General features: G+C 38.6%; 1 protein-coding gene across 3 annotated transcripts in view; it reads right to left on the bottom strand.

The window, feature by feature from the left end:
- Positions 1-21245, bottom strand: part of ARHGAP26 (Rho GTPase activating protein 26) — a 405537-nt gene that overhangs the window by 63074 nt on the left and 321218 nt on the right. For 2 of the 3 annotated variants that reach the window (XM_072400904.1, XM_072400903.1), the window contains one exon: positions 10144-10303. In XM_072400904.1, the coding sequence (XP_072257005.1) occupies positions 10144-10303 (160 nt within the window). Of the gene's footprint in view, positions 1-10143; positions 10304-21245 lie in introns of those variants that run through there. The other variant, XR_011919418.1, reaches the window with a different exon arrangement.

The following is a 21245-nucleotide window of genomic DNA, read 5'->3' as shown; positions in this document are numbered from 1 at the left end:
GAAGAAAAAAAGAAATAAAACTTTTCTTCCTGAGCATAAAAAAAACTGAAACATAAATAATGCTAGATAGGCTTTATTGTAATTTAGTATTATTTCAAAAATACCCACTCCAGTTTGTTGGATGTATATCTTAAATTGTATTTATGCTTAAACCACAAAAAATCTCTTCCTTGTTTGGGGACATTCCACACAATCTCTAATTTGCTACTCATATGATTGGTTCACTGTTGTCCCCAGCAGCTTTCCATAATATAACTTTGGTACTGATCAATGGACTATAGAAGGAAATGTCTATTATTTAGGATAGAGAAAGTAGCTTTAAGCAATAAGATTTTTGTGTATTTCAATGCAAATGGCAGCAGGTTTAGCACTCTATATAGTAATGTGCAAATTAGGGGTTTTATTTATAAAACAGGGAATAAGACATTCTCTCAAACATTGCCTGGTGAGAAAAGTTAACTGCCAATGAAACACACAAACCTTAAAGATTCCCACCAGGGAATGTTTGAGGGAATTTCAAATTCCTTGCTGATTGCCCTAATGTCTGACCATCTAATATGCGCATTGTTCCAGGTCAGTAACTTGCCAAGCAGAAGAACATGAAAAAGGAGAACTGTCCCAAAGAATGTAACTTCAACAACAAGACAACAATAAATGCTCCTACATTTTATTCCTGACAGACTTCCCTTAAATAACTTCATATTACCAATTTTGGGTGGACTAAATTTTTAAATTAACATGAGTGGTCATGTTCTAAAAGTAATTTTTTTACAGAAAAGTCAGCTGAGACTGACAAGTAGTAATGTGTAGTCAGGAAAAACTACACATTATCAGAAAAACAGTACATACAAGACTGAACCACTAATATAAATATGTTGTGCTAACATTATAGGTTAAAATTAAGCAGCAATTAAAAAAAAAAAACAATAAGCAACTATCTATATGTTAAAATAAAAGTAGTCCTTAAAGTGTCATTTGTAGTCACAACTTTTTTTTTCCAGTTAATTTAAAGCTAACAACTGTCACCAGAAAAGGATTTACCATTGGACAGTTTTGCCTCTCAACTCTAAAATTGTAAAAGATTACTTTCTGTACTGGGGAATCTATTCAGAAGGGAGACTGACCAAGATAAAAATCTAACACTTCCTCACAAAGAAAAAGCTTAGTCCTTACAAATACTTTACATCAACCATTTATCCAGAATTTGTAACCAATCACAAAATTTACTGTACATATCAAGGCATGCTAAAGAAGTAATTATACATTTCTAGCACTTCGAAAACTTACCACCCTTCCAACTACTGACTTCAGGATTAGACTTGGAATATGCTTAGCATTTTCATTAAATAGGCCTACACTTTAGGAACAATGCTTTTTTGGTATACATATTTATAGACAGTTTTTGTTTTAAACTTGTGAGGCATCTCACTCATCAAAATTGTTTTTACTTTTAAAGTATAAATGTTACTAGACCATATTCTATTTGCTTGTTTTTTTTAATTTAAAAAAAATGATTGGTATTTCTAGATAATTGCAATTGTGTATAACCATTATAACAAGACATAGGGCAAGGACACTTGCCCTCTTTTTTGCCTTGCACCTGCAGTCTGTGCAAAAACACCAGCATGATCAGTCTGAAACACCATGGCTTGTAGCCTCACATTTTTGCAGGGCAAGGTGAGATTTCCATATAACTTCACCTACATACAGTCTTAGGCCTGTTATTCATTTTGATGGGTTTTTGATTAGGTGTAATGTATGTCCCTAAAAATATTGTATTTGTTTTAAAATATTGTACAAAAAGCTTCTTCTGTGGAACTAAATAACCTTAATAATTGACACAGAAAAAATAAAGCGCTTCTGCTGCTTAAATTTCTAAATCTAATGATTGGTAAAATGTGTTTTCATTGACAGCATTATCTGCTTGCATACAAAGGGGGAAATAAGTATTGAACACGTCAAAGTTTTTCTCAATAAATAAAATTGTGGCTATAGACATGAAATTTACACCACATGTTGGTAACAACCCAAGTAATCCACACATACAAAAAAATCAAAACAAATACATCCATAAATTATGAGTAAAAAAGTGGAATGGTACAGGGGATGAGTATTGAACACATGATGAAAAGGAGGTGAAAAAGGCATGGAAAGCCAAGAAACCAGCTGAAATTGGTCAGTACAGTAGACTCTCGACTATCCGGCCTAATGTGGCGGCAGAGTAGGATGAATACCAAAAAAGACGAATAGTCGGGAGTCCCATTAATAAAATACAATACTCACCTCCACACACGGGCAGTGCTCCTCTCTCCACACCCGCGGACATCTGCTCACAGTTCCGGAGAGCAGGCAGCATAGATATCTACACGTGCACCATGCGGGAGTTTTGCAGCAGTTGTCCGCCCAAGCCGCCCTGGCATTTTAGAATGAATATTGTTTTTTTTTCTGGACTCTGTACTAGGTCGAATAGTACCGAGGCGGGATGGTGGCGAGACGGATAGGCGAGATACTACTGTATTTAGAAAGCAATCCTGCTTTCCATCAGTGCAAATATTAGCTGGTTTAGTCCCGATGGCCTATAAAAAGATTTCTACTAAGGTATCACAGAAGCAACTCATGATGGGAAAAAACAGCTATCTCAAGACCTTCACAACTTTGTTGCAAAACATACTGATGGCATTGGTTACAGACGTATTTCTAAGATTCCGAATGTTCCAGTGAGCACCTTTGAGGCCATAATATGGTGGTGTAAAAAACAATTTTTTACCCTAAAGCAACCACGAGAGAGGAGTCAAAAGAATAATCAGTACAATGGTCAATCATGATTTGTCTAAGGATGTAAAGGTAGTAATAAGCAAGTAACAATACTGCCCCTTTCCCCTCCTCCCCCCTCCCCGTGCCCTGCACTTCTATTCCCCTCCCTGTTCTCCCAAAAAACACCATAGCGGCAGTGGAGTTGGAAAGTGGGAAAATCATGGTGTGGGGCTGTTTTTCAGCATTTGGTACTGGCAGACTTTATGGAAAGAGAACAGAGAAATGTACTGGCACATTCTTGATGAGAATCTGCTGTCATTTACCAGGATGCTGAAGATGAAATGAGGGCGGACATTTCAGCAAGACAATGATCCTAAACACACAGCCAAGGAAACTCTCAATTGGTTTCACAGAAAGAAAATAAAGCTGCCGGTATCGTCCACTCAATGACCTAACTTAAATCCAATTAACATTTATAGAAAGAACTGAAGATCAGAGTTCATAGAAGAGGCCCCCAAAACCTTCAAGATCTGAAGACAGTTGGTGTGGAAGAAAGTGTGTTTATTACTTATTGTGTTTTATTACTTGTGTCTTTCCTCTTTATTAAACATAAATGAATTTATGGACTTGTTTGTTTTGATTTCATTGTGTATGTGGGTTACTTGGGTTGTTACCGACATCAGGTTTCATGTCAATAGCTCCCTTACAAGTTTATTTCCCCTGCTCTATTTTCATTTTGACTTTCTCAAATTTGTGACAGGTTTACACTTTTATCTGAATAAAAATGATAGATTCAAGATATACAATATATACTCAAATGTAAACCAATTCGCATATAAACTGAGGTACTTATTTTTACCTAAAAATTTAGTAAAATGGTCCTAATCAAGTATAAACTAGGGAACAATATGTAGTTGTAACCGTAATCAATAGAAAAAAAAACAAAAAACATAAGGGTCTGACTTTTTCTCTCTCTTTTTAAAGGTGAAAGTATTTTGTACTTTTAAGGCTGGTCGAGATGGGTCACTTGCTCTTAAACGATCTTCTGTGCATTATTGTTGGCCCCCAGTATACTGAATATTGCCTTTATGTTCGAGGAGGTGCTGAGAAGTTCCTGGCTTTTCACAGAAAGAAGACAGCCAGAGTTATGAAATATTATTTCCCCCTGAGATCATATTTCCCCCTGAGATTGATGCACTTGGTACAGCGTAGTTGCAGCTTTTCTAGACCAAATAAAAGTCCCTTGGTCTGGCCGCAAACCAGCTCTCAGCAGCATCTTTAACGTCAGAAATGTCCTCAAAACGTTGCCCCTTCAGGTGTTTCTTCAAATTCTGGAACAGATAATAGTCCGAAGGGGCCAGGTCAGGTGAGTAGGGGGGATGGTGGACCAATTGGAAACCCAGGGAGTTCAATTTGGCAGCCACAACGTTGGATGTGTGTGCAGGTGCATTGTCCTGCAAAAAAAAGGATCCCTTTGGTCAATTTTCCACAGCGTTTTGTCTTAATTGCCTCCTTCAGCTGGTCCAGGAGGATAGCATAATACTGTCCGGTGATAGTCCACCAACAGAATACCGTCTTTGTCCCAGAAAAGGGACGTCATGACTTTTTTGCCCCCAGAACTTCTTTGGCCGTGGGGACCCGCTGTGGCGCCATTCCCTTGACTGTTCCTTGGTTTCAGGATCCTAGATGTGGAGCCTGGTTTCATCCTCAGTCACTAACGAAGCCACAAAGTCCTGTGCAGCTTCAAAATGGACCAAAACGGCCCTGATTTACCAAAACAGGCTTCTGATTACTGTTCAAACATTTCGGCACCCACTTTGCTCAAAGCTTGCGCATGTCTAGGATAAAGGTGATAACAAACCCAACACGCTCCCGCGAGGTGTCAAGTGTCTGGGCTATCTTTTTTGCAGATATTTACCGGTCCTCAATAATCAGCTCATGGACAGCATCGCAGGTTGCCAGGTCAGTTGAGGTTGGGGGTGCCCAGACCTGATATTTGCACATTTACATACTAAGATATTAGGCTGTCATATGCCACCACACTAATTTTTCTATTTCATCTGGAAGGGGGTAAAGCCAGGAACTTCTCAGCACCCCCTCGTACAGTGTGTAACTAATGCAGACAGCAAGAGCTTGAAACACACTTTACATAAGGACACAGCGCTGTCTACTGGTGTGACCCAAGGATAAACTCTAAATAATAACTATTTCTTTAAAATGTTTAACTTCCAAATACTGTGGAGAAAGTTTCCACTGTTTTCATGCGTGGAAAAATGTGTTAGAGATCGCTATATATATATATATATGTATTTCAATGTTAACCTCCTTGGCTGTCTAATTCATTCCAAATTTTCATGCAAAAGCAGTACAATTTTTTGCATGGAAATTTATTTTTCAATGTAGGCTGTAATCCTTAGGCATAACTCACTGATATTTAATAAATTTAGTAATAAACTTTAAATACCAAAACACAAAAATCTGTTAAAAAAAATATTTAAACATGTAATGAAGGTGTATAGTAGCATGTATAATATATATATAATATAATTATATAAATACTGTGAATATTTCTTTGTAGTGGACTCAATTCAGCTATTTTGCATTGAATCCAAAACAAAATGATTTGAATTTCCACCGCTAAATCCCAGCCACATCGACGCATGTACCAATGTCACCGGGAAACCCTGTGCATCGAATTTGCACTTGCGGCTGAAAATCAGAGGAGGCAGATGTGTCCCCAGGACCTGCGGGGACCAGCAGGACGCCGGGGGACAGCGACGGAACAAGGTAAGTGGGTTTTAAACCTGCTTTTAGGTACCCCACATCTGACTCAGGATTACCACTTTTTGCAAGTAAAAGACAAACTTATTGAAAGACAATGACAAAACATAGCAATACATTTTACTATCTCTGGTGTATAAAAAACATCTGACAATATTGTTCAGTCATCAAGTATATTGAACATCCTAAAGAAAACAGCTTCCTCATAGTTCAATCCCAGTTCCGTTGGTCACCAGTTTTTAGTAATAAATTGATGGGAGTAAAAAAGAGAAAAGAAGAAGAGAAGGAAGAAATAGAATAGAAAAAGAAATAGGGGAGGGAAGTAGGGGACTAAAGCAGGGTGTGTGTGTGGGGAGTAAGTAAGGTGGGAAAGGGGTTGGATACGTCCATGGAGCACTAGGATCCTAAACTGGAGGATGGAGTAATCTTACATAGTCTGCCGAATATTTAAAGTCGTCCAGAAAAAGCAGGTAAGTACCGGCCTATTAGGGAATTTAGCCCCTGATTTCATAAGCTCTTCCATGAATTGTATATCGTTCACCCTGTAAATCCATTGCTGTAAAGTAGGAGGAGCAGATTGCTTCCATAATGGTGGGATACACGCCTTGGCTGTGTTTAGTAGGTGGCATAGCAAAGAGGTTTTAAAGGCTTTTCCTCGAGAGTGTCGACACATGAAGCAGGGCGAGTTCTGATTTATCAGTGATGGAGATTCCTGTTAGTCTCAAAATGATCTCTGCCACACCTGACCAGAACGAGGTCAAAGCAGGACAGCTCCAGAAGGTGTGTAAAAAAGTGCCAGTGTGTTGCCCGCACCTCCAGCACATCGGATTTGTATGTGGATACATTTTTGTTAAACTGTCTGGCATCCAATACCATCTAGTAAGTAATTTGTAATTTGTCTCTTGGTACAGGTTACTAATCCATACCCTATGCCCATAGTGTAGCATGCTATCCTTTTGGTCATTTGTAAATTGAATGTTAAGGGTCTCTCCCATTTAGTTATGAAAGAAAGGTCAGGGGTATCACAGGACTCCAACTGGAATTAATATACATATAAAAACAGCACCCCTCTTAGTGGGTCTCCAGTAATGCACAAACTCTTCAAAGGAGCGAGAGGACCGCAAAAATCTTGCGCTGGTGGGAGCGAGGAAACAAAATGATGGAACTGTACTTTTCTCCTCAGTAGAGGCTCAAGAAGTAAGACAGGGTAGACAGCGGGCATCCTTGTCTCGTTCTATTGGCAATAGAGAATGGACTTGAAAGAATACCATTGACTCTTACAGAGGCAGTAGGGTTGCAGTATAAGGCCTGAATTCAGTCAAAAAGGCGATCCGGGGGTGCCTATGAACCTAAGGACCTGTCTCATAATTCTCCCAATTCACTCGGTCAAATGCCTTTTCTGCGTGAGTCGAGAAAATCAAAGAAGGAATTTTGTGTGTGGTGGCATGATGTATCAGATTCAGTGTTATAGTGGTGTTATCTCTTCCCTCTCTTAAAGGAAGAAACCCGCTTTGGTCTGAGTGTATGAGGTTTTTGAGTATAAGTGTCAGTCTACATGCTAGGATACTGGAAAAAAGCTTGACATCACAGTTCAACAGCGATATCGGCCGGTAACTTGCACAAGATTTAGCATCTTTATCTGGTTTGAGTATAACGGTTTTGTGAGCATTGGAAGAGTTGGCCGGTAAGGGGTAGTCTGGTGGGAGAACATTAAATGCAGTTAGAAAAGGGCCTTTAAGCGGAGGCAGAAATTGTTTATATTATGCCAATAGGAACCCATCGGGGTCAGGAGCCTCACTGATTCCTTTTTAAACATCTTGTAAGTTTCTGAAATTTATTTTTCTAATCTCACTGATGACTGTTGCTTCCGAAAGGTTAGCTTGCTTGACTTCCAAGTGCAACAATGTTCTCAGTGCAAAAGTGCTACTAATTTGAGGCCAAAATGACTTTCTTTACACCAGAGAAAAAAAGCAGAGGACAGGAAATGGTACATGTGTTACTTGATGCCTTTGATTAGCCAGAAAATTTTTTAAGGAAATAAAGGAAACTGCCTTCCTACCCCGCTTCACACATTAAAGAATTTAGATAACATAACCCAAGACAGTTAGACTTTATAAAAATATATATTTTTCAGCTTAGACTTGAATAGAAAAAAGAAAATATTTACATCTTAAAACTCCTAAGTAGTAGATAACTACTGGTAAATATTCAGCAATATATGACTTGGAATTTTACTTGGTCACAATAATATTGTACAAATGTACATCTGTGAACAATCAGTGTCTGAAAAACCTCAAGTTCAATTTACTACTAGATGATGTGTATTTTTATGTAATTATGTGCATTTATTTCACTTTTCATTTGTATCATAGACCAGACACTAATAATTTTGAAAGGATTAGGTCAGGTAATGTGTCCAAATTGTCCATTTATATTTATATCACCTCTATATTTTTTTTTATCAACATTCAGCTTCTGAAAGTCATTTCGAAATATATAATAATTTATAAGGACATAGCACCATGTACTAGTAGCCAAGAACCAAAAACAAAAGATCATTTAGAAGTAGATGACCTATCACAACCAACTTACAAGTACAAAATACTTTAACCTGTAAAAAGGGGAAAAATATAAAGAATGAGTCTGTGGGATATTATTTTCTCTTTTAAATAAATGTTTTAAAAATAACACACTATGAATATATTTATACATGTTGATATTACAGACATTCGAATGAAAACATATCAGGTTCTGAGTGTTGTAGTACTCGGGCTAGCCACGATTTATTTATAAGGATATCTTTACAACTGCAGGATTAAAAATAATAAATATGAAGAGCAACACAGCTTCCTAAATCACCTATTTTCATTCTGTTTCAAAACCAGCATATAATGTCTACTTTAAAAAGTTAAAAGAAAAAAAAATGTCAAATTAAAAATGGTTTATCTGATGGCCTAAATGATTTCCTGAACATGTATATATATATATATATATATATATATACACATACAAGAATGTATAAATATTACAATAGCAGAACACAGAGGATGCTTCCAAAAAAAAATTGAGCATGTTAGGGTAGTAAATCCATAAATTGTGTTTTCTATGATAATTGTCTACTATTCTCAAAAGGCAAAGACTACAAAACAACCGGTAGCTATCCCTCGATAAGAGCAAATAACACAAATGCCAACAACCTTCTACCTACAATGAACAATAAAATGGACACATTTTCATACATAAATTACACAAGAGAACATTATTATTATCATCATGGATGTCTGACTGATTCCTGAAACTCAACCTGGATAAAACAAAACCTATCATCTTCCCCCCTCTCAAATTCCAAATCTCCCCCTGACATATTCCCACTAACAACACTGTTATTCGCACCAAACAACCCCACCCCCCCAGGCACGTCACCTTTGATTCTGTCCTCTCATAAACCCCCCATATTTAGAACATTTCCAGGTCCTGTCACTTTCACCTACGCAACATCTCCAAAATCCACCCCTACTTGTCCCCAGAGACCACCAAACTCGTTTTACACGCTCTTGTCACCTCTCGTCTGGACTACTGTAACATCCTCCTATCTGGTATTCCACTAACCCGACTCTCTCTACAATCTATTATGAACGCTGCAGCCAGACTCATCCATCCTTTCCACCGTTCTTCTTCTGCTGTATCTCTTTGCCGTTCTCTTCACTGGCTTCCATTTCACCTTACAATCAAATTCAAGCTCCTGTGCTTTGCCTTCAAATCGCTCCAGAGTTCTTGTCCCAATTACCTTTCTGACCTGGTATAATAAATACTCCCCCATTCGCTCTCTCCGCTCCTCCGATGACCTACAACTGACTTCTTTACTTATAACCTCATCACACGCACGGCTTTAAGACTTTTCTAGAGCTGCCCTAACTCTCTGGAATGGTCTACCTAGTCCTATTGGGCTTGCTCCTACTTTCTGCTCATTTAAAAGAGCACTCAAAACTCATCTTTTCAAACTTACTTACCCATCTTTTAAAACCGTCACTACTTTCCACCACTACATATCTCCCCTCCTATTGTGTGTTAATTTCCCCACCTCTTAGATTGTATGCTCTTTGGGGCAGGGTCCTCTCTTCCTGTGTCACTGTCTGTATTCGTCTGTCACTTGCAACCCCTATTTAATGTACAGAACTGCGCTATATAAATCCTGTTTAATAATAATACACATAAATTATACAACAGAAAAATATATATGACCTGGTGTTACCCAATATTACTGTTGTTACTAATCCCCACCAACCTGAAACTCTTAACTTTATTTGGAGCTGTTTAAATTGCTTTAACAAAATCAAGCATTTATTATAGTTACTAATGGGTCTACTTGCAATAAATTATTTCAATAATTACAAATGATCATCTTTAAAAACAATCATATATGTCACAGAAAAGTCCTAAAATGAAATGGCAATTTTAATTAGCATGCATCCATATAGCACACAATAGATGTATTTCACCACAATGTGCAGTCTTTTAATATATAATGACAAAAATATCAATATTTTACTGAATGATGAAGCACTGCATGCAAGGTATATAAAGCAAGGAGCAGGCAAGGGTACTTACAGGGAATTTGGCCTGTTCATTTTAATTACTTCCAGGTCAGGGTCACTGGAGTTGAGATTATTCATGTTGGAGCGCTGAACACAGCTGGAGCCCACTGAACTGTTTGCATTAGATGAATTGACGGATTCTGCACTGGAATTTACACTGTTCCCTTTCTCATCTGAAAAAAGAAATGCAGAATGACTTTCAATATAAAAAAATTGGGTTATATTGCTTTCTACACTTTCCTTTTCATGCAGTGTGCACATCAATATATGTTACATCATGCATTCATGCTGCTGGGTTTACAAACATTTAAAGAGAGGTGTCGGCCTATTAATGTGGTTTTCAAACAGATATTAACTGAAGAACACACAAGGGAACTGTTAATTCTCCCCATCTGCATTTTATTTTTGTTTCAATCTATTACCTTCTACCTAATTTATTGTTCTTCACAGGCTTCTAGAGTCAGAGAGTCTATAGGGTCTTTTAAGAAAAAAATAATGCTTCTAGCACGCATAATGGGTAGCCAATTGGAGATGCCTCTACATAATCACACCAACTTAAATTGTTTGCCTCTACATAATCACACCAATTGTTCACAAGACAATTGAATGCTGGTCAGTTACGAATAGGCAAAGTTAGGGACAGTATGAGATCTTAACCGTTACCTGACACTACTATTGGTCTAGCAATGACAGGGATGCATCACTTACTAATAGGAATACACAAGGTGTAAAAAAAGCTGTGTCACAACAAGTGTCAGAATTTTGATGGTCCAGAAAGGACCAGTATTCTGATTTGTAGGAAGCCAGCAGCTTTTCTTTTTAAAGTTACTATAAACTAACTTTTATTTTAACAGCAATCAGAGTGTGAGAAGGTAAAAGTGCATAACAAATTGTTTAACTGACAGATGATAATGAAGATAAGACAGGTGACTGCTTGGTTCAACATAGTTACATAGTAGGTTAGGTTGAAAAAAGACATAAGTCCATCAAGTTCAACCACTAGGTACATAAACATATCCCAGATATAAAACCCTATAAGACATATTGGTCCAGAGGAAGGCAAAAAAAATCCTTCCTGATTCCATGAGGCAATCGGATGTTACCTGGATCAACAGTCCTCGTTATTTTTACTTTAAAGCCTTAATACCCTGTTATATTCTGTGCTTCTAGAAAAACATCCAGCTTTTTCTTAAAAAAATCTATAGTAGTTGCTGAAACTACTTCCTGAGGGAGCCGATTCCACATTTTCACAGACCTTACAATGAAGAATCCCTTCCTTATCCGGAGCTTAAACTTCTTTTTCCTCCAGACGCAAAGAGTGCCCTCTTGTTCTTTGTAATGATCTCAAAGTGAATAATGGGGAAGAGAGTTCTCTATATCAGTGTTTCCCAACCTTTCTTAGTCGCGGCACATATTTTACAATTAGAAAAATCCCACGGAACACCACCAAAAAGTCAGACACGTAAATTAGCTACCTGCTGCCATCTAGTGGAAGAGTTTTTTTTGGTTCTGCCTATCACTATACATCGCTGAGATAGACAAATGAAGACAAATTTTTTGCAGTAAATAAATCATTTTGGGACCAATTAACTGAAATTGGATAATTTCCCATGGTACACCCGAAGATCTCTCAAGGCACACTAGTGTGCCACGGAACAGCGGTTGAAAAACACTGCTCTATATGGACCGTTTAGATATTTATATAGGGTGATCATATCCCCCCTTAAACGTCTTTTCTCAAGGGAGAATAGATTCAGTTCAGCTAATCTTTCCTCATAGCTGAGCTCCTCCATTCCTTTTATTAATTTAGTTGCCCTTCTCTGCACTCTCTCCAATTCCACAATGTCCTTTTTGTGAATTGGTCACCAAAACTAGACTGCATATTCCAGATGTGGTCTGACCAATGCTTTGTACAGAGGAAGGATTATGTCTCCATCTCTGCAGTCTATTCCTCTTAATACAAGAAAGTAATTTACTAGCTTTAGATATTGCAGCTTGGCATTGCATGCTGTTATTAGGTCTATGATCTACCAGAAACCCCAGATCCTTTTCCATTTCTGACTCCCCCAAATGTATTCCCCCTAGACAGTATGAAGCATGCATGTTGTTAGCTCCCAAGTGCAGAATTTTACATTTATCTATATTAAATGTCCTTTGCCACTTGGCTGCCCAATCAAACAGTACATCCAGGTCTGCTTGTAGATTATAGACATCCTGTATGGACTTAATTCCATTACATAGTTTGGTGTCTTCTGCAAACACAGAAATGGTACTTTTAATCCCAAACTCTATATCATTTATGAAGATGTTAAACAGTAAAGGTCCCAACACTGAACCCTGGGGTACAACACTAATAACCTTAGACCATTCAGAGTATGAGTCATTAATTACAACTCTCTGGATGCCATCATTAAGCCAGTTCTCTATCCATTTACAGATTGACTTTTCTAAACCTATTGACGCTAACTTGCATATTGACCCCATTGACCCTAACTTGCATGTCTGTGGGGTACAGTGTCAAATGCTTTAGCAAAGTCCAAGTACACTATATCAACTGCTATTCTACAGTCTACCTGTTTACTTACTTCCTCATAAAAAGAGAGTACATTTGTTTGACTTCTGTCTTTCTTGAAGCCATGCTGACAATTACTTATAATATTATTTTCTAGCAGAAACTCCTCTATGTGGCTCTTTATAAAACTCCCTAAGACCTTTCCAACTATGAACGTTAAACTAACGGGTCTGTAGTTACCTGGTAATTACTTTTTGAAGATAGGAACCACATTGGCCTTACGCCAATCCATTGGTACCCTGTCAGTGACTAAAGAGTATCTAAAAATTAGAAATAATGGCTTTGAAATAACTGAGCTTAGCTCTTTGAGGACACGTGGATGTAATCCATCAGGTCCTGGTGCTTTGTCAACCTTAATTTTTCCCAGCTGTTCCTCAATCATATCAATTCTGAGCCATTGTGACTCATTTAAGGCAGTGACATTGCTATTATGAATTTGAACTTGAGCTCTGCCATTTTCCTTCGGGAACACAGAGCTAAAAAAAAGTGTTTAGTAAATCTGCCTTGCCTTTATCTCCAGTTACCAACCTAGCGACATACTTTAAGGGGCCTACATGCTCAAATCTGAACGTTTTGCTAATAATATATTTGAAAAGTTTTTGGCGTTTGCCTTACTTTCCTTTGCAATCAGTCTTTCATTTTGAAGTTTTGCACATTTTATCTTCTTTTTACATCTTTTGTTATATTCTTTATAGGTTTCAAATGATGAAGGTGATCCTTCATTTTTTTTTTTTGAAATGCCCTTTTCTTGTTCCTTTTCTTGAGCCACATAGGTTTTAATTTTAGCCTCTTAAACTTATTACCCATTGGAATATATTTTTCAGTTTGCTTTTGTAGAACAGACTTGAAACATTCCCATTTTTGTTCTGTGTTCTTTGAGGACAATATTGTCTCCCAGTCTAAGTCACAGACAGCCACCCTTAATAATGGAAAATTTGCTCTCTTAAAATTAAATGTTTTTATCTTTCCTGTTTTTGCTTCCTGTTTACAGCTAACATTAAATGAAATCATATTATGGTCACTGCTACCTAGATTCTCTTTTATTTGCACATTTGTTATAGGCTCTGCATTGTTAGAAAGAACTAGGTCCAGCAGAGTATCATTTCTATTTGGGGATTATATAAACTGTATCATAAATTTATCTTTTATTAAATTCACAAATTTCCTTTTTTTTGCTTTTCCTGTAGTGCCAATACTCCAGTCAATGTCAGGGTAGTTGAAATCTCCCATGATTAAAACACTTCCACTTTTTGCAGCTTTTTCTATCTGTGCTAGTAGTTGATTTTCTATTTCTTCCTTGGCACTGGGGGGCCTATAGCAGACTCCAATCATTAATTGTGTGTTATTCAACCCCACATTTAACTCCACCCATAATGCCTCAACCTCACTGCTTGTTCCCTCCGCAATTTTTTCTTTCACATTCACTTTCAGACACCACCACCCTTTCGTTTGACTCTGTCTTTACGAAAGAAAGTATACCCAGGAATATTGACAGCCCAGGAATATTGACAGACCAGTCATGCGAAGAACAAAGCCAGGATTTAGCAATGCCAACTAAGTCATAACTCTCTTCACTCTGTGGGAGTTAGCTTAACAAATGGTAGGCAACTAGCAGGACTGGATGCCGCATCAGGGTTTTATTGAAAAAACACAACAACAAAATTATCCCAACAGGATGGCCTAACGTCAGCCGGTTACAGATCAAACACATAAGCACTTATCTTCAGCTGTCCAGTGTTCTATAACAGTCCATTTTCAAATAGGGAAAAAACCCAGAGTCAACTTGTGCAGAGCTTTGTCGCTCTGTGGCCCTCTCTCTCTCTCTCTCTCTCTGGAACACTGTGGAGAGGAATGTTCTTTTCCTCTTTCTGCTCCCTGGCAGCCACTCTCTTTTTACTCCCCCTGGGAGCTGGACCTGGACTCTTCTCCAGCAGTGGGGAAATCCCGGGATGGACTGCTGGAACAGCCACACTGCAATCCCTGGAATTATAGCACTGAGACCAGCAAATTTTATGGCACATATCTGCCCTCTAGTTCCTTTCCTGCTGGTTGCCTACAACTCATTAGGGTTTCCAACTCCCCTATCTTGTTTGCTAGACTTCTAGCATTGGTGAACAGGCTCTTTAAACCATTGCTGCTTTTACCATCCTTGTTTGCCAAATTATTTTGTTTTTCAGTACAACTAGTACTGGACAATCCAATGTTTGTTTGTAACATGGGAAGCTCCCTACAACAGATCGAGGAAGAGGACGTGGCCCGAGAATGGGTTCCAACGAGCAGGACGCTGAAGGACACCAGTGGGACCAGGTGTGTTATTTTTTTTATGTTTTTAGCTTTCAGAAGGTTTTTTATCGCACCAGGGAGGTTAAAAAAAAATCTTGTAACAAGTCTGTCAGCGCTACATAAATACTGTGTAACAATAATAATAATCCTAGTTTGTAATTGACAGCTGCTCCCATGTCATACACCTAACAATATACGTCCCTATTTCATCTTTAGGCACTATATCAGATATAAGCCATTGAACTACATAGTTGTGATCATAAACAACTATGTAGTACAATGGCTTATCTGATTAGAAACAAACTGAATTGATATTTTAGGCATACCTTTAAAGCAGGGGTGCCCAACAGGTAGATCGCGATCTACCGGTAGATCGCAAAGACAACGCGAGTAGATTGCGGAGCCCTGCCTTTCAAAATAAACTCTACCACGCACAGGAGTTATTAAGTCCATGCTTTTATTGTTGGTAGATCTTTTTGACGTGGTCAATAAAAAAGTAGCTTGCAGGCCAAAAAAGTGTGGGCAACCCTGCTTTAAAGTATATCATTTTGTTAAAGCTAAAACAGATTGTACAGAGATAGTACATCAGACTGCAGTGAATGACAATCATTCCTCAACTTTACCAGTGTAAGGAATATATTTTTGCTGAATTTTGAATATAAGTTGTTTTTGTGTTGTTTGCTATATTTTGCAGATAATTGAGTTGTGTCGAAATTAGTTATATCCTCCTTATCAGTAGGTCATGATAGAGAGGGAAATATTGATCTGGGATCAATAGGAAATCGCCTAGGTTGGCGTCATAAGTGGGACATCTACCTTAAAAAGACCAGGATCGGGTAAATTGAAATTTTTTTTTTTTACCTCTGCCCTCCCCTGTGTCCCTGTAGATATCTTACGAACCTAAGCACTGTGGCAGTGTAGACTCCGTCATAGAAGAATTGGGTCCTTAGTTAGAAAAATTTGGGAAATCTTTTATTGAATTTGTGCACACTCGTGGCCTCTGTTTTAATGTATAGAGTATAAGAATTTTGTTGCATGATATAGAAGTATAGGAGATATTGTATATAAGATAAGTTTGTGTACTAATCTGGCTGCCAAGGTGAGGTTGGGTCAATCCTCACTGCTGTGGTTGCCTCGGGCAAGCAGTAACGTGACGTAAGTTGCGTTTTGGTAAGCAGTCCTGGGAACAGGATGTCAGCAAGCACTGCAGCTACCTGCTGAACTAACTGAACTAACTAAATTAACAATTACTGTGTATACCCATCTGATATTTATACTGTAATTTATACTGCAACTATGTGAAATTCCCAAGGTAAGCGGAATAACCCAGAGGAACCTAAATATCCCTATAAGAAACATAAAAAAAACAAAAAAAAAAACCATATAAAGTGTGCTAGAAACCTGACAACGGAGATGCCTCCTATAATGTTAACTGTGGAGCAGGAGATTATTACACTGACACCTTTACATTACACCTGAATAATGGAACAGAGAACTTAAAATGTCCCTATCCATTCCCACTTGAGGGATCTTGTCTAAATTTCATATCAGTTGTATATTGGGGATGTGCCTTTCCAATCGAGCAACATACCAACCCTGGCCATCCCAACTCCTGCACAAACAAATGTAAATAATTATCCCCTTATAACTGAAGCACACTATAAAAAGTTATGGGAAGAGTTACAAACTGAGTTTGTAAGATTACACGGAGATAGGAAATCCATGGCCACTGCATTAGCATGCAAGCAAAAGCCAGGAGAAACTATAAGTGATTATGCTAGAAAGTTTAGAAAAGTGTGGAAGGAGGAGGCAGGTTTAGGATTAGGAGGAGATTTGAGTATAGTATTTACTCAGTCACTGATTAATGGAATGATTCCTGAACATGGGCGCACTGCCAAAATGGTTATTGACAACTGGAGCATTTTAGATGCCCCAAACATTTTTGCCCAGGTATTACCAGATCTCTGACCAGGCTGATGAAAACCCAATAAACACATTAGAAGTAGGACAATTCCTGACAGACTTCTTAGTGGACACAGGAGCGACGTGTTCTGTCCTCCGATCCCGGTCAGGTCCAACTACATCTGGTGGGCCCTCTGTGAGAATAAACATCATCACCCCTACAAGACGCACACCTCATATCCCCATATGTACAGTACATGGAGAATACATCACTCATTCAAGGTATTACCTAGTTGTCCAGTTAACCTGTTAGGAAGAGACCTGATGGGATCTCTGGGAATGTCACTGGTTGTTGACCCAAAGAGAGGGATTAATGTCAGTACAACCTTCAACTGCCGTTATTGAATTTTCCAGTTCCTGACAGCACATGGCCCACCAGACCATATGACATGGGATTCCTGGACTGCACTCCATATACTGCACTTACAAAACCACATACACCAATATACCAAAAGCAGTATCCTTTAACTAAAGACAAGGAAGATTCCTTAGCACCCATGATTCAATCTTTCTGCCAGCAAGGCATACTTAAGAGAACTTGCTCTCCTTATAATACTCCAGTAAAGCCTGTCAAAAAGCCTGATGGCTCATACTGCTTTACACAGGATCTCAGAGCCGAGCCATCAATGAGCTGGTTACGCCCCTGACACCAGTCATGTCAGATCTTAGTACCATCCTTACAGCAGTACCGCCCAAGACCCAATTTTACAATGGTATTGATTTGGCCAATGCATTTTTCTCAATACCATTATTGTCTGAGACTCAGCCCCTTACGGCTTTTATCTTCAAGGGACAACAATATACCTGGTGCCACTTGCCCCAGGGCTTTGTTGACCCCCCGGCAGTCTTCTCAATTGCCCTCCAGCAGGTGGTTGCCAACTGGCAGCCGCAGCATGGTTCCACTTTATTGGTATGTACAGTAGCCTCTCTCAGGAGGCAGGGTGTCGCAGAAAAAGGTTCCGTTCTGTCGGCAACAGGTCACAGTCCTGGGAATTCTTTTAACCCAAGATCCCGGCTGCTGGCTCCCAGCCATGTACATGCCACTACCAGTCTGCCTTGCCCACAGACAAAGAAACAGCTCCTCAGCTTTCTTGGCATGATCAATTTTTGCAGACACTGGATTCTTGATTGCTCATATTGGGACTCACAGCTCCGTCCCAGTACCACCCCAGACTAATAACATTCAATGGTCTGATGAAATGAATAAAGCATATGTGGTGTTAAAAGAATCCCTGACCTCTGCCCCTGCATTGGGAATGCCGAATTTTAATGTACCATTTGTTTTGTATGCAAGAGAGTATTGTAAAACCATGGCTGCTGTGCTTGCTCAGATGCATGGAGGTAAATTGAAGCCTGTGGCATATGTCTCTAAGACACTGTCTGTTACTGTGCAAGGCATGCCAGCCTGTCTGCGTGTGCTGGTGGCGTGTGCAATGGCTGTAGAAAGTGTCTCACTTCTAACTTTGGGTCACGAGACGATACTTTACACATCCCATGCTGTACTACATTTGCTTAAGAATTTAACATATCAACACCTAACAGCACAAAGGTTATCTGGTTATGAAGTTATTCTAACATCCACTGCAGGATTAAGTGTAAAATATATATAATAATATATAATATTATTATAATATATAATATAATATTATAATAATAAGGAAGGATTGTAGGGCTGCTCCAGATAGCAGTACCCCTCATTTATTTTCAAATCCATGGTATGGGACATAAAAGCATTAAGACCACAACACAAGAAATACACAAGCGCTTTTGTGCCCAAAATTTAAAGAAACAGACGTTTAAATTTAAAGGAACAGAAGTCATACTTTCTCGCTGTTTAACATGTGCCAGAAATTTTGTGCAAGGGAAGAAAGTAGGACAACATGAACATTTGGTACTTCCACAGGGTTCATTACAAGAGTTACAAATTGACTCCACAAACATGCCAAAGGCTTCAAATGGATGTCAGATAATGGTAGTGATTACAGATAGATTCAGCACGTGGGTAGAAGCTTTTGTTGTCGGGAAAGAAAAGCTAATGTAGCTAAAATACTATGCAAAGAGATCATCCCCAGATTTGGATTCCCAGTGAGAATAAGCTCAGATAATGGCACTCCATTCAATTCTAAAGTCACGCAGGAGATTTAAAAAACGATGAACATAGCATGGAAGTTTCACATCCCATATTACCCCCAGAGTGCTGGAGTAGCAGAAAGGACAAATAGGACATTGAAAGACAAACTTAGGAAAGCAACTGGAGGGACATTCCATAAGTGGCACCAATACCTACCAGCCATATTAGCAGAAATAGGAATGACACCCAACCCTGTAAATAACCTGTCACCTTTTGAAATTTTAATGGGAAGACCTTTTCCCACCACCCGGGGATCTCCAACAAATCCAAGACCAATATGTAGCTAAACTTATTGAAAATTGAACAGCAACTACGAAGATATCGCTCTTTCTTTTCCTCTCCCTACAGATCAACCGACACACCCATTCAAGGCCAGAGACGCAATGTTGGTTAAAGCTCTGCACAAGCACAAATCCTTGGATCCAACCTTTGGATCTCCGGTCACCGTGCAAGCCATCACTAGAACAGCTGTGCTGACTAGTGAAGGACCCACCTGGATACACGCCACCGATCCAGCACCAGGATGATGCTTTTTGATTCACGAGTACCAGCCCGGTTGCTTGTCTGCAGTTTTGGAGCCCTGATTATCATATTCTGTCTTGTATGGGTCACAACAATTTGCCACTATCAACCTCAAGTCTTGCCCTTCGTTTGTCCCCAAACAAGCCATAACCTAAAGAAATACTCTACCCTGTCTATGCACCAGCGAAGAATTAAGTATAGTGATTGGACTGATTTCCAGGGTAACATATGGGAACGTCTTGCCAAAGAAATATATAATAATTCTAGTTTTTGCTTATCTGATATGCATAGTCCTCAGCATATGTTAACTTCTTGTTTGATTGCTGTCTCCACTCCAGTCAGCATACTGCTTAGAGTCCTTAGCAATATCTATAATGGCACTGAGGTTATTGAAAGTGATATACGTTTATCTCATTACCCATATAACTTTTGTAATAACTGTCAAACTTATGACTCCCTAAAATTGTTATTGCCAATATGCAAATCAAGAATCATTCAGCTTCCTCAAGTTATGTATGCTGAAGAACCTGAAAAAAGGTATGAAATCAAGTAGTTATCCTTTGTTCAAGGATAAAAGGAAGGGAACTGTAAGGAATATATTTTTGCTGAGTTTTGAATTTAAATTGTTTTTGTGTTTTTTGCTATATTTTGCAGATAATTGAGTTGTGTTGAAACTAGTTATATCCTCCTTATCAGTAGGTCAATATTTGCTCCATCCTTACCTTGAAGCTTCTTACCTTGAAACATCTTGCTCAGCGAAGTTGTTAATTAAGTTTCTTGGTATTGACTAACTACTAAGTGTCTTCCAACTTGTTGTCTGACTACATAAACTGCGATGTGATAATAAAGATTTGAGAAGTAGTGAAAGCCTATCTCTAGAAAATAAAAAAGTATTTTAATCAATTGATAAACATGGCAAGTAGAAAATCTTAACATGTGTTTGTATAGAACATTGAAGAGGAAAGAAAATGTTAGACTTCAGCCTGGCCCTTCAATAAACGTGCAGCCCCTCCAGCTGAACATAATTGCTTTCCCTTTTTCCTCACTGCCTCTGCATTTGGTCAACTGAGCTTCTAAGTGCCAGTATTACCTCCTTTTGTGAGTGTGACTTCTATACATAACATTGCATTGTATACTTAGGTGGGTGGCATATTTTGTAACATTCAGATGTCTTCCAACACCAGAAGCACCTATGAACTTGATATAGTAATGCAGAGGTACCATAAATGTGTAAATGGTACCAAATGTTGGATTTCCCAGTTATTTAGCAGTGAAACAAGTAAACCTTTTTTTTTATTTACATAGGCATACTCATGTATAGGCAATTCATTCCCAATAGGGTAATACTACACTGCTAATCTGACAGAAGAAGAAGGGACAGTACCAATCTACAGAATTTATAATTTATTCCTGTTTTGGTTATCCCTCTTGTCCCTCTCCATCTGGAAAAAAAATAAAAAATAAAGGGGAACAGGATAGTATAGAGAAGCCTATGCAGAGACTACTGATATACCGTATTTTTCGGACCATTAGACGCTCCGGACTATAAGACGCACCAGGTTTTCCGCACGGGAAAACAAGAAAAAAAAAATTCATTTGATTTCCCCTGAGATCCAGCGTGCGGCACTTGTGCCCGCCCATGAAG

This window comes from Pyxicephalus adspersus, chromosome 2 (genome assembly GCF_032062135.1).
Source record: "Pyxicephalus adspersus chromosome 2, UCB_Pads_2.0, whole genome shotgun sequence".
Taxonomy (NCBI): domain Eukaryota; kingdom Metazoa; phylum Chordata; class Amphibia; order Anura; family Pyxicephalidae; genus Pyxicephalus; species Pyxicephalus adspersus.
Note: the sequence above shows the minus strand (reverse complement) of the source record. Positions and strands in the feature narration are given on the sequence as shown.